The sequence below is a fragment of the Myotis yumanensis genome, unplaced genomic scaffold (assembly GCF_028538775.1).
Source record: "Myotis yumanensis isolate MYYU_CA2020_CCGP unplaced genomic scaffold, mMyoYum1.0.hap1 SCAF_12, whole genome shotgun sequence".
In the NCBI taxonomy this organism is placed as follows: Eukaryota; Metazoa; Chordata; class Mammalia; order Chiroptera; family Vespertilionidae; genus Myotis; species Myotis yumanensis.
The window spans coordinates 3089579-3103900 of NW_027223763.1; the positions used below are offsets into that span (position 1 = coordinate 3089579).

At 54.0% G+C, this 14322-nt stretch overlaps 1 protein-coding gene across 1 annotated transcript in view; it reads left to right on the top strand.

Moving 5' to 3' along the window:
- The first annotated feature begins 200 nt into the window (after positions 1 to 200).
- The window catches only part of MED27 (mediator complex subunit 27), a 136954-nt gene continuing 122832 nt past the window's right edge, over positions 201 to 14322 (top strand). Inside the window, exons 1-2 of the mRNA XM_070430009.1 lie at positions 201 to 435; positions 2821 to 2965. Coding sequence (XP_070286110.1) covers positions 233 to 435; positions 2821 to 2965 — 348 coding nt within the window. The 5' untranslated portion in view covers positions 201 to 232. The remainder of the gene's footprint in view (positions 436 to 2820; positions 2966 to 14322) is intronic.

Sequence of the window (14322 nt, forward strand, 5' to 3'; positions counted from 1 at the left end):
ATCCCAGTGTGCAGCCTTACTTCCCTAAATGGAGATCACTTTCCTGCCCATGTATTCCTGTAGTTAAACTAGAACCCCTTTTTTGGATACTTCTCCCGCACAGACCACCTGAGCAGCCCCGTCCCGCGGAAACTACATTTCCCAGAAGCCTCCGCGCGCCGCGTCATCAGCGAGCGCGGCTTTTCGCTCGCGAAGCCGGCAATGGAGCGGCTGTGGTGACGGCGGCGGCGGTATGGCGGACCCGCTGAGCGTCGGCGTGAACCTGGAGGCCTTCTCCCAGGCCATCAGTGCCATCCAGGCGCTGCGCTCCAGCGTGAGCAGGGTGTTCGACTGCCTGAAGGATGGCATGCGCAACAAGGAGACGCTGGAGGGCCGGGAGAAGGCCTTCATCGCGCACTTCCAGGACAACCTGCACTCGGTCAACCGGGACCTCAAGTAGGTACCGGCCGAGGGGGCCGGGGCCGGGGGTCGGGGGCCCGGCCCGGCGCGCACCGTCCCGCCCCCGCGCGAGTCTCCCTCCTCGGGGACTGCTCCCCGTTTCCGCCTCCACGCCTCTGCCTGCCCCTGGGCGGCACCGCGTCCCCGCCTCCGCGTGCTCGTCTTCCTGCTCTGGGCCTCGGTGTCCTGGCCGCCGCCCGGGCCCCTTCGGGGTCGTGGGGTTCCTCCCGAGGAGACACGCCCCCCCCATGAACTTCCGCTCGCACTGCAGCCGGGCAGGCCCTCACCCGCAGCCCTCCGTGCCCCGGGGCCTCACCCACCTAAGGATGGCCCTGCCCCAAGCCCAGGGGCACCCATCTGGGAGCCCTCATTCGTCGCCGTGGACCTGGATTCATCGGGCTCCCTGTCCCACCCCCAACAGCACAGACCAGGCCACCGCCAGCCTTTCCCTCCCCCTCCAGCACCCGCCACTCTCCCTCTCCTCTCCCCTCCCTGGTCCGGCCCAGTTCCCTCCCCAGGGGAGAGCCAGGCTCAGGTGTAACAACGAAACACTTAACCTCCCTTCACGTATTACAGTGGTTCTCAACCTTAGCTGCACGTTAGAATCACCTGGGAATCTTTTTAAAATCCTGATTTCCGGGCCTCATCCTCCGGAAATTCTGTTTCTTTGTTACTAATGTTGTGGCCTCACCCCATAACAAAGAAACAGAATTTCTGGAGGATGAGGCCCAGAAATCAGGATTTTAAAAAGATTCCCAGGTGATTCTAATGTGCAGCCATGGTTGAGAACCACTGGCTTATTAGCTTGTGGTCCTTTGAAGGCGAAGGATTGTGCATTTCTTTCTCTTTTGTGCAGGTTAACCTCCACTCCTTCCACATTATAAGTGGTGGTGTGAGAATGAAGCGGGAGGACGTGTGTAAATGCACATAGTAGGCACCTTTAACTGGCTAGGTCCTCAGATTGTCTTCCCTTCCGTGAGAGAGCCAGCCCTGCCCGCAGACGGTCTTGTTAGCCTTTCCGGATTTCCGCATTTTATTTCTCAGAACTGAGCCGAGCAGGGAAAGGCCCTCCTTTGAATCCTGGGGTGGTTAGGTTCTTTTTTCTCAACTTGTCTCCTGAGGAAGCAGATGGAAGAGGGAGGTAGAACCAAGGAGGAGGTGGTGGCCAAGTGATGGGTGCCTCTTCCATCCCCCCAAAGTAGTTGCCTTCTCTTTTGGGGGAAAGCCAGGGAATCGCACCCCCTCCTCAGCTCACACATCGAGTGCTGTTCTCTGGCATCGCCTGTCACTACTCTCCCGCTCGCTCGAGGGGCCTCGATGGTCATCCTTCCTTTCCTCGCTTCCATGTCCTCCCGGTTTGCTTCCCTTTGCAATGTTCAGGATGCTGTAGCCCAGCCGTGGGCAAACTACGGCCCGAGGGCCGGATCCGGCCCGTTTGAAATGAATAAAACTAAAAAAAAAAAAAAAAAGACCGTACCCTTTTATGTAATGATGTTTACTTTGAATTTATATTAGTTCACACAAACACTCCATCCATGCTTTTGTTCCGGCCCTCCGGTCCAGTTTAAGAATCCATTGTGGCCCTTGAGTCAAAAAGTTTGCCCGCCCCTGCTGTAGCCCTTCACCGTCTTAGAGTTTAGGAAGGTCTGCATTGCCCCTTTGCCTTCTTAGATCTTTCTACGAGAAGAAGGTGACGGGAGCTTCTGAAGGAACGTGGCATGAGCAGCTGCTCCTTGGGTGGCTCCTGGGGACGGTTTGGGACGGCCCCTCGGACCCCGGACCCCTCGGACGGTGCTCCTGGAATGCCCTTTCCCTTGGCTCACTGTCCCAGTTTCTCGGGAGTTTTCCTGCGAGCCTGACGCAGCCCCTCCGTAGGGTCTTCCCAGTCCATTTGTTTATTTTATCTCTTCTTTGTTTTGTTAAGTTTTGCCATCTGTGAAGCACCAGGTACAAATCTCTCCCTGCGTGAATGGCAGGTAATCATCATTTATTCAGGTACTTGCTGTTCTGCCAAATGTGACGATCTGTTTGGGGGCCCGGAAACTCAGTGAGGAGCAGGGTTTCATTTACCACCTTTCAAAGTGCCGGGGCGCCGCGCAGAGAATGATGCGAGTTGTAAAATCCCAGTTTCAGGCGTCTTACTGACTCAGGTGCTCTCAACTTTCCGCCTCCTTTGGGATGGCACCTGAGAGCCGGGTTTTAAAATAAGAGAAGCGCCCAGGTACGGGTTTTCTTGATTGTTCCCAATCTTTTTCACCCCCCCAAAAAAGCTCTTCTTTTTGGGGGGCTTCTGACGGGCGTTGAAGAGCAGCCCTTGACCACTGTGGTGGCGAGCGCTGGCCTTTCCGGGGACTCAGGTTTGCTCTCCCTGCTCCTTTTCAGCGAGCTGGAACGTCTGAGCAACCTGGTCGGCAAGCCGTCGGAGAACCACCCGCTCCATAACAGCGGCCTGCTGAGCCTGGACCCCGTGCAGGACAAAACTCCCCTCTACAGCCAGCTCCTTCAAGCCTACAAGTGGTCAAACAAGGTAAGGCGGCGAATGTAGGGAGAGCCAGGTTTCTCAGTCTCATGAGTACAGAGGTGAGGGTACGTTTTTATTTCTTTTTTGTTCTTGATTCAGCCTGGGGTTACAGAGTTGGAAGTTTTAGAGTTTCCCTGTGAGCTCATGTCCTTTGAAGTCCTTGGAGGTTTTTGAGGCTTAGTCATGATGCTCAGGTAATTAAATTAAAAAATCTAAGGTGTAATTAACCTGGAGGCTGGCTAAGGAAGCAGCTTTGTTTTGTTTTGTTTTCAATCCTCACCTGAGGATATGATTTTTATTGATTTTAGAGAGGGAAAGAGAGAAACATCGATGGGTTGCCTTCCATAGGTGCCCCGATAGGATTTGAACCCACAACCTAGGTATGTGCTCTGACTGGGAATTGAAACCACAACCTTTTGGTGTATGAGACAATGCTCCAACCACCTGAGCCACTGACCTGGGTTGTAGGAAGCAGCTTTTTTGAACCCCTTGGGGAAAAAAAACCAAAAAAACAAAAAAAACAACATATATATATATGGCTAATATGCCAAGTGTCCGTCCCACCGGTAGATACGACGCGCACTGACCACCAGGGTGCAGACACTCAACACAGGAGCTGCTGAGCTGCAGTGACTTGGCAGCGGTGGTTCTTGGGTGACACACCCCGAAACTAGAGAGGAGGGAGCCCGATTCCTCGTGGGGCCTCACGATTCCACCTTCGGCTGTGGGTCATGTTGTTGCTGGGGCACTGTCAGCCCTGAATCTGGTTTACTGGACACTTGCATTTGCATTCCACACCCTGTATGACAGCAACTTTGCAGAGTGCCCTCTCGCACTCTGGGACCCCTTGCGTGGTGTTGGAGAGCTGGTTTCAGCCTGATCCCCACAGGCCAGGCTGACACCCTTCGAGCTGCAGCACCGCCCCAGGTGCAGCTGGCTGGGGAGGGACCACTGGAGGTTGGCTCCAGGGCGTGTCTGGCCCCTCTCGCCCAGTCCTGCCCCACTGGCCACCTTCTAATTAATTTCCTTTCAGTGTGCAGGAATTCGTGCACCCAGGCACTAGTGTACAAAATAATATTGTGGACCCTTTTCCTGGGGAAGATGTCCTGGCTTCGTCAGCTTCTCAGAGGAGCCCTGGCCCCCGCAAGGTGAAGGCTTGGTGGTCTACACGTTCGGCCCTCAGCGTTGTCGCGCCGCTTGTACCGTCGTCCCCTGTCCTCTGTGAGGAGCATCTAGAGTGCTGTTCGGTAGATTTCTCTCTACTTCTCTCTAATAATGTTAGGCTCCATCTGAGGGAGACTGTCCTGTACATGCGTCACAGAATTTGCTACTTATGGTATCCTCAGCCGGCAGGCCGGGGCAGAGACCCCCCCAGGGCATCTGAGAAAGGAAAACTGAATTGTAGTCTAAAGATAACAGGTGCCTGGCCGGCATGGCTCAGTGGCTGAGCATTGACCTGTGAACCAGGAGGTCACGGTTCGATTCCCCGTCAGGGCACATGCCCGGGTTGTGGGCTCGATCCCCAGTAGGAGGCAGCCAATCCATGATTCTCTCATTATTGATGATTCTATCTCCCTCTCCTCTCCCTTCCTCTCAGAAATCAATAAAAAATATTAAGAAAAAAAAAGGTAACAGGAACAGTTAGGTTCATAGCCTGGGAGCAGTTTGTTTATCGACAAGTTCCTTTTGTTTGGGTGCTGTGTATTTTTTTTTCTTGCTGATAGAAAGTGAGAATATATGTTTGGAATGATTTTGGAAGCATTTCTCTTTAGTCTGCGCCACCTCCCTGGAGACAGCTGCTCTGCCCCCCTCCTCTCCCCGCCCCCCTTCCCCGTTACCCATTGTTTTTCTCCTCTTTCCTATCGGCCGTGCCCCTCAGGTCTTGGATGACAGATGAGCTTGGACAGTTTTTTCCTTGTGCAGTTTCTTCTTTGAGCTTCTCTTCTCTCTGGGGGCATTCAGTATCCTTTGGTTTTAGAAGTGATTGATCGTGGGGTGCTAAAGAAGGAGCTTGGGTCTCGGATGCGTACATTTAGCCTCTAAGGCTTGTCCCGCAAACTCTGGGCTGCCGGTGGCACACTCAGTTTGGTTTTGAGGATCGGGGTGCCCAGGTGCTGTGGGGATCTGTCACTCTCTTGCCCTCTAGGCCCACTCTCCTGGGTTGGCCTGATCTCCACGTGGTAGAAGAGTGAGCTCTGCAATTGTAGGTTTGCATGGTCCTTAAAGTAGGTGATCTGGTGTCCACATCAGACCCTGGCAGAGGGTCTGGCCCTGCTTGGTAAGTGGCCCCCAAGACAGTTCATTAAATCCAGGCGGTGGGATTCTCTGATGGGCCAACACAGCTCACGGGATCACAGGAAGCACAGGAAGTGGGGCTCCTTGGAGTTGGAGAGAGGCAGTTCCCAAAAGGGGGTGTGCAGGCCGACAAAAAAATACTCTGTGTCTGTTGCAGTTGCCAAGGCCAGACCGGAGACTGTCCAGCCTTTCACGACAGCACTGCCCCTCGCTGTCCCAGGGCTTCTCTCGGGCATCTCACAGGAGTTCACCTGGGGAGGTGGGGGGCGGGGGGGCAGTCAGCATGGCGGGGCTGGCTTCTGGGCGGACTCCTTGTCTGCTTCTTGGTGTGTGGACATGGGAGCCGGGTCGAGGTATCACGTGGGTAAAGTTGTTCTTGGAACTTGCTAGAGCAATGGAGACTTGTCAGCGGTGGGAACACTTCTTAGCTGATCCTGAAACCACAAGTGACTGGGACTCTAGTGACTGGTTTTAAATGGAAATGATGATGCTTAACTTTTGAATGAAGGTAGCTTAATTGCTCAACGAATTTAATAGTTGGAGTATGAAAATAGAAGTGCCTGCCCTGCCCCCTACCCTTCCCCAAGGTGGAAAGGAGGTCGTATTAAGGGAAAGACCTATGTGTATGGAAGCTCTTGTTCTGGTGATGCTGCAGGTTGAAATAGATGGAGACATTGATGAGATTGCCTCATAAACAAGAAGAAGAGAACAAGGGTAAGGGTTTCTTATGTGCATTTCTTTAAAAACGGGAGAAGTAACCCCAAGGAATAAGCCAGCCAGTGTTCTCATTCTCAGCTGGGGCTATGGAAGCAGCAAATGACTACATATGTTCATCATATGTGTTAATTTCGCCTCTCCTGCAAGTGAAAGGGCTTTTTAATTGCTGAGCTTTCAGCGCTCATCACTTCAGCCTCACAGAGCTTCAACCAGCAAGTGCATTACTGTGTGAGGGGAAGTTGGGGAGAGCCTGCCGCTGTCAGCTCTCTCGCTGGCTGAGGGGGGCGGGGGGGAGGAAGCGGGGAAGCGATGCCACCCATTATGTGATGAACTCTCTGTCTTAAGCTCTGGTGGCCGTAGGAAAGTCTCGTTCATGCCTAATAACAAATTATTTTCTTTAGGGGATTTTGTGATTTTTGTAGAGTCAGTTGGAATATTAATTACGTGGTAGTTGGCATGATTGTTAGGATAACACATTTAAAAATTAATCTCATCTAATGAAATGATGTCAAGTTGCTGTGAGCAGCACTTTTCCATGCTGAATGGAGAGAGAACTCGCTTTTAACTCTCGGGCTCCTGTAGCTGACGGTTCTGTGGGATGACAAGCTCCGGTGGAGGACAAGAATAATTGGCGGCAGCGCTGCTCGCTGCAGAGTCGTCGGCGCACTTTCTATCGCTCGTTCTGCTCAGAAACTCGAGGCTGAGACGGGCTCATCCCCGAGGTCCCTCTCCGAGGGCCTCAGCGTCCTGGGCGCAGGCTTCTGTTTGGGGCTGGACTTCTTTCCTTTGTTGGGGGCAGAAGGCTGCTGGTTTAAGGCCTGCCCAGCAGGTTGAGACTTCAGCCTTTCTCTGGAGCAGCCAAGACCCAGCAGCCACTCTCCCCTGTGTGTGTGTGTGTGTGTGGGGGGGGGGGGGGGGGAGTAGCAGGAGCCGCTGCCGCTGCCTCTTACGTTTCTACACGCTTAATTTTACATGTTTGTTAGAGAAAAACCCCTTTTATTCTGAGAGTGTCCACTTGGAAAGTCCCACACATTTCCCCTGCGCTGCCCGCCCAACTGTTCTTACCAGAATCTAGTTCCTTAATGGCTTTACGTGACTGGGACGCTCATCTCTTTCCGATCTGTCATGCTTCGATCTGCCATGCTTCGATCTGCCATGCTTCGGCACCGTGGAGCGAACAGGGTGGCATTGTCTAAGTTGCGACACAGCCTTTCCTTTAGGGACCTGTCCTTTAAGCCCCAGGAGAGGTGCTTTGTCTGCGGGATCCTGTGGGAGTTGCTGCACCTACCCCGGTGCCTGGTGTACAGTAAGCATTCAGCTGAAATGCCTTGAATGAATGAGAGGATGAATAAGCCCTCCTACTGTTGCATTTTTAATTTACAACCCCTTCTGTGGTCTGCTTGCTGGCATTTTTGATGAGGTGGATAGGGGCATTTTTATTTCCGGCCAGTCCTGAGAACCTGGCCGTGTCACTTGTGGAGAAAGGCCTGAGGCCCGCGCGCCAGGCGTGGCTGGGTTCCAGAGGGGAATTGGGAAGGACGGGATGAGGTCAGTCGATGAGCCGGGGATAAGCTCCGAGGGCTGAGGTTAGCAGTTTTATCTGTGTCTTTGCCACCCGGTGTGCCCTTTCTGAGAGCCGGTTGGCAGCCAGTGCTTTGGAGGGGATGGGACTTGGTGGAATCCTGGAGTTGACTGAGTCAGGCTTGTGAGCCGATCACCTGATGTCAGGGGTCCTGTGGCAGCTGTCACTTTGGCAGCAGCGTCACTTGCCAGCCATACGCTAATGACACCTCACTGTCACCAGCCTGACCGCTCCCCCGACATCCAGACCGTGGGTCCAAGTGGCTTCGACTTCCAGGCCTCTCCGCGTGGGTCCAGAACTAAAATCCTGCGCCCACCGCCTGCTGCTCGTGGTGGGCACCTTCTCAGCCAGGTGCCCAGACCTCACACCTTGTGACTAGGATCTGCTGATTCCCTCTCTTTAACCTCCATCTCCAGCCTCTCCATCTCCACCGCTGCTGCCTGAGCAGGCCCTGCTGGTGCTGGCGATGCTGAGCTCCCGTCTAGTCTGTTTCCCACCTGCCTCGCTCCGGGACTGTGTGGACACCTGCTCCCAGTGCTCTCCTCTGCCGGCCTTAGCACTCAGCCCAGCTCCCTGGCTGGCATTTGGAGGCATGTGGTCATCGTGCTCAGGGCCCCGCGTCCAGAGCAGACAGCCCCGGGCCAGATTCCCTGGCCTCCGCCTCCTCAGCTGCCACATGGATGAGCGGTCCTGCCTCTCGGGAACTTGTGAGGACACGTGAGCCCTGCACTGGAGGGTTCAGCACGGAGCCCGGCAGCTTACTGTTACTCTTAGTCCCTTAGGTCTCAGCTTAGCTGCTACCTCCTCTGGGAAGTCTTCTGAGATGTACCCAAATCAGGTGCCCTGTGTTCGCACCTGTCATTGCTTTTATCCCACTCTGCCTGTTTGTCATCCTCACAAGATTAAGCCTTGTCCTCTGTTAGGACTTAGATAACTTTGGAAGGTTATCGAACCCCTTTGAGCCTCAGTCTGCGGGACTGTGAAATGGGCATAATACCGATCTCCTAGGATTGGTCTGAGAGGCTAATGGGAAAATGTGTATAATGTTTCTAGTTTGGGGTAGGCTACTTAGTGGCATTTAAATAGCAGTTATTGGTAGTAGCTATTTCCAATGTGTCAGAAAACAGTATTGGTTGGCGCAGTGGAAGCCTCTAGATCTCTTCTCTTTCCTTTTTAGAGTCTTTGTGTTTTTTCCCTGTAGAATCTGCTTCTGTGTATTTCACCTTGACTTTGTTCAGATGGTTGTTGGCCACAGGAGAACGGAAGGGGAAGTGAGGCTTCATCCTGAACTCTCTGACCTCTGTACCCTAATCTCAGGGTCCTGGGCCGGGTCAGGCTTCTGCCCTGTGAGGGAGGGAGCGGCGTGTCCTGGCCCAGCCCAGCATGCTGCCCTTGGCTTCTGGAGCTCCGTCTGCCCTCCCCCTTGCTCCGCGGGCTTTGCTGCATCACTTGTTCCTGGAGGCTTCAGCTCACTGCAGCCTCCTGGGCTTGGCGGGGCCATTCCCTGGGCCAGAGCTTCGGCTCAGCCTCTGCTTTTCCTTGAACTCCCCAAGAGCCCTCTCTCCCGGGACAGCTTACTCATCCAGTAGGTTCTGGCAAGGCAGTGCCGTGCGCCTCCCCCTTTGGAGCCGCGTCAGCGTGCCCTCAGCCCTGTGGATGCAGGCGCCTTCGGAGCCTGCAGCTCTATTTGTGGCTGCTCTGCGAGGCGCCGTCCCTCTGCCAGGAGCACAGTGTACCTTCCCGAGTGTGCTCTCTCGCTTCCTCCTCCAGCCACATCGAATGTTGCTGAGAGAAGCTTCCATGGGACCGGGCAGGGCCGATCTCTGGCTTTGCCCACGGCCTCTAGCGGCGGCCCTGTCACACTGTTCTGTGGCTGCTTGCGCTCCAGGTCTGTCCCCTCTTCTCCAGGGCTGGGGTTCGGCATCATCTTCCAGCACCTCGAGTCTAGTACATAGAAGGACTTAGTAATTGAGGTCCCCCTGCCGTATTTCCAAACAGACTCTCGGAACTGTGCCTCCGCTGTGTCAGATCCCAGGGGATCCTCAGCGATCACGTAGGTCATCACCCTCATTTTATAGAGAGAGTGACCGTCCCAGGCCGCCCTGCCACCCTCTGCCTGAGCCCTGCAGTGCCGGGTGGCTTGGACAGACTGGGTGGCCAGAAAAGCAGAGGTTTCTCCCACCGCTGAGGCCGTTACAGTGCTGCCTTTCCCTGTGGTGTTGCGGCTGCTGATCCCGGCAGTGTAGCAGGCGCAGTGGGCAGTCCACATGGCACATCAGGGGACCGGCAGGGATCGGTGCGATCCAGTGACCGCTGCCATCTGTGCAGAGCAAGCTGTGCAGGCCCAGCCCCCGCGGGAACGTGGCTCAGGGCCTTACCTTGACCTCCAGAGCCAGCAGCCCAGCCCCTTAGTTTCTAGAGGCAGGCGCCCTCAGCTGCTTTGAGCCCTGAATACGGTAAATTGGGATCGTAGCAACTAACTGGCATCTTTGCTGGGCGTTTCATGGAGAGAAAGGGTCTGCCTTGATCCCTTACTGACAGGGGTGGGGACACTAAGGGTGGCTGTGTAAGGATCAGACCACTCCCCCGCTTTTCCTTTTTTAAATATATTTTTATTTCAGAGAGGAAGGGAGAGGGAGAGAGAGATAGAAACATCAGTGACGAGAGGGAATCATTGATCGGCTGCCTCCTGCACGTTGGACTGAGCCTGCAACCCAGGCATGCGCCCTTGAGCAGAATCGAACCTGGGATCCTTTGGTCTGCAGGCCGACGCTCTATCCATTGAGCCAAACTGGCTAGGGCCCTTTTCCCTTTTTAACAGGAATTGTACCGAGTCCTCCAGATGCCGGTTGCTCTTACCTTTTCCTTATTTGCGTGCGTCTGTGTGTCTCAGGTTGAAGAGTGACTCTGTACCGTTGTTATTCTCAGTCAGTAGGCTACTCTGATTATGGGTAGCTTGTCAGTAGTTGCCGCCACTAAGCGTTCTGGGCTCGGCTGTCTCCTGATGGCACGTGGTGCATTTCGCAGGGAGAGGGCAGGTTTGGAGTGTGTGCATACCTTCATGTGCCAGAAAATTCACTTGTTATAAATGCTCCATCTTATTCATTTCCAAACTGCGTTTGAGTAGTGTGCTTTTCTTGCTAGGAAAATATCTAATCCATCTATCCAGTACGTGTTTGCTGAGCACCTATTATGTTCCTGCACAGTGAATGAAACTGATCAATTCCCATCTTCTTGGAACTTAGACTATATCCAATTCTCTGACTTGATCATAGAAGTTAAGTGCCAAGCCACCTGATTTTAATAATAATTCCTGGCTCTGTTGCTGATCCTTTTTCTTCTTTAGTCAGTGGCCTTTATATGCCTCAGTTTACCAGTCTTTTTAAAAAATATATCTCTTTGTTGATATTAGAGAGAGAGGAAAGGAGAGGAGGGGGAGAGAGAGAGAAAAAAAAAAAAACATTGATGAGAGAGAGAAACGTGGATCGGCTGCCTCCCTCATACTCCCTACTGGGGATTGAGCCTGCGACCTGGGCATTAAACCGGCCACCTCTTGATGCATGGGATGCCGCTCAACTAACCGAGCCCACCGGCCGGGGCAGTTACCAGTCTTCACTGTCAGAAAGGAGCATAACTCGTGGAGTCCTGGCTGACTTAGTTGGCGGATGTAACTTCATGTCTGAACATAAAGGAATTTTGTCTTGTGGTCCTGATATCTTAAACAGCATCCTGTTTATAGCTCGGTGCATTTTAATTCTGTCCCATGCTGAATGCAAATGCAAATTTTTTGCTAGTAATACACACTTTCTGGTTTGTTTGCATGGCACCAGTTTGCCCTTATCTTACTCAGCCGAAGCTGTGTTTGTTTTAAGGGGTTCTCATTGGTTTTGAGAGAACAGTAAGCACATATCTTACATTTGTGTCCAGAGGGAAAAAGCAGTCGTTCGGTCGGCTTCAGGGCACTGCCTTCCTTGACACCTTGGGCTTCATCCCTGGCCAGTCGGTCTGTCTCTGTCCTGAGAACTCTGCGTGTTCTTCGTCACGTGGTTTAGTGACTCTGTGGCAGAGGGTACTACACGTGTGTTATTCCCTGTATATGATGGGGTCTGTTTAAATTTCATTTCGGTGCCTGGAGCCTTGAAGGATGATTTTGCATGTGGTGGGATTGGCCTTATGCACCAGCTTTAGTCCCTCACCCAGGGGCAGGAGCAGGCCAGGCGGGGCCCCGCTGGGGGCACTGCTCCCTCCGATGGCCCGGCTGCCCGCCCCGCTGTCTATCCTATCATCTCTCTCTCTCACCATTTAAACTCACACTTTATAGTTCAGTTCGTCTCTCGGAGTTGAACGCATTGATTCAAATCCTGCATCATCCTTGGGTTTGTGATGAGAATTAGAATCACCCTGAGTCTCAAGATGGAATGACTTCTCGACCTCCGCTGCTCAGGGAGCAGAAACTGATTCAGCGATTGTTGAAACGTCTTGTTTAAGGGATGGGCGGGAGCACGCCTTCCTTGTAAAATTACTGGATCGTTTCAGTCTGCTGTAGTTCCTCACCACGCTTCACCCTCTTCACCTGCAAGATGAGTTTGCAGACACCTGGCACAGGGCTCGCACATAGTAGGTAGGCACTTGCTGGGTATTAGTTTTTCTTTCATCACTGCAGGTTCCCATCTGCTGTGCCCTCCACCCACGCACCGAACTCCAGCCAGGGAGACTTCCTGGCTCACTAGGTGGCTTGGAGAGCAAAAATGCTACCGTTAAATACCTTTAAAGTGTTAAAAGAAGTAACAGAATTCTGGAGGCCAACACTCTCCTACCCCTTGCTTTCCCCAGTCTAAACAGGGCAGTCCAGCCCTGGCCGGTGTGGCTCCGTTGGTTGGAGCATCCTCCCATGCAGCAGAAGGTTGTTGGTTCAGTTCCCAGTCAGGGCACATACCCAGGTTTCGGGTCCGATCCCCGGTTGGGGTGCTTATGCGAGGCAACGATCGATGTTCCTCTCTCGCATGGATGTTTCTCTCTCTTTCTCTCCCTTCCTCTCTCTCTAAAAAGAAAGAAAATAAAAATATATTAAAACAGAGCAGTCCAAGTTAATTTTAATTGCTCAGATGAGCTATGACATGGAGATTTTAATGCATTTTCACAGTAGCTCAGACAGCGTGACCACTTGATCCTGCCGGCAGTTCATTGGGTCCTTGGCCCAGATGCTGTGCTGGGGACCGTCAGCTCCCAGCAGGCCGCTGTGGGGCTGCTGCTCCTCCGAGGCTCCCGAGTGGTGGAGCGTTGCCTCTAAGGCAGGTGCTGGGCGTGCAGAGCTTTCGAGGAAGGTTTCCAAGGCTTCTGGTGAGCGAGGCGCCTCCGAGGGAGTCGCTTTGTGCTGATGAGTCACAGAATGGGCAAGGCCTCGAGTCTGCTTTGGGTCCTGAAGGCACATTGACAGTATCTGCACCCTGGGTGGCTGGAGGGCAGTTCCCGGTGACTGCCACTCCCAGGCAGCCTTGGGAGGGAGGTGACAGCCGAGAGCTGATGCTCCGTGGGGAGCTGGGAACACCGGGCTTGGGCGAGTGAGGAGGATCAGCAGCCTCAACCCTCATGGCCAGCGTGGTTAGCGCTGGTTTCCGGGGCGGCCGGAGCTGGCACTGCGGTGCTTAGTGTCGTTGCTAATGGACGCGCAGATCCTCCCTCCTGTCCCGCTTTAGCCCCTTCTCTCAGAGCCAGGGCACTTGCAGCTGTCTCCTCCCTGGCCTCTGTCTTTCCCCACGCAGGTCAGGTGCCCTTGACCATGCACGTTTGATCGCCTACGTTTCCTGCTGAAAATGTGTAGATGATTCCCTTCTCGTGCTCAGGAGTCAGCTGAGTGTAGCTTCCTGCTGACCTGCAGTGCCCTGGCCCCTGGCCCCCGGAGCGCCACACTCAGCCTGCGTGCCTCCTGCCCTCCCTGAGGCTGTTTCAGTGCCCCCCCCCCCTTGTTTGGCTAATACCTCTCACTTTATCTTTCCAGTTTTGTTTGTAGTCACATATGTGGCTCAGTCTCTCCCAGCTCCCTCTGTACTCAGCAGTCCTGCCCACCCCGTCAGGGCAGGGTTCACGTTGGACTGTAAGTGCTGACTATCTGGACAGGGGCAGGGACCCTGTCTGCCTGGTCACTGTGCCCAGCGAGGCCCACCAACAAAACCAACTCACAAAACACTTGAGTTAAATGAGTGGCTTCCTCGTCTGCAGTCACTATTGCAGTGCTGATTAGCCGTGGCTTTGAGGGGCAGGGGCACAGGTGGGGTTCCAGGCCCACGGCTCGCTGGTTTGGGTGGAGTGACACTTGACCGCTGCGTGTCCTGAGCCCGCAGCTGTGGGTGTCTACTCGGTGTGTGTATTCCACTCACGCTTCCTGCTGGAGGGTAATCATATTAAGTTGAGCATTTTTGGTTCTTAAACTAGTTTGGGGAGACAAACAGAAGGCAGATTATCTTGATTATTCTGAGGCAACTCTGGAAAGGCAGAGAAAGGGTACCGCGTAGGTCACCGAAGAGCCGTTCAGCTCCTTCAGCGCTTCACCGGTTCTGACGCACGAAGTGGCATCGTCTCGTCCCACCATAGGCCGCGGAGGGCGGTGTGGACAGTGTGAGCTCTGGGCCCACTGGCTGGGTTCAAGTCCCGCTTCCCCCACTGCTCTTGTGGCCTGGGAGCTGTCCTGGGTCCTGCTCTGTAAGATGAGGGGTTGTGCTGGGTCTCGGGGCGTCGTGAGGTCTCAGAAGGTGGCTGGTCCACGTAGCTG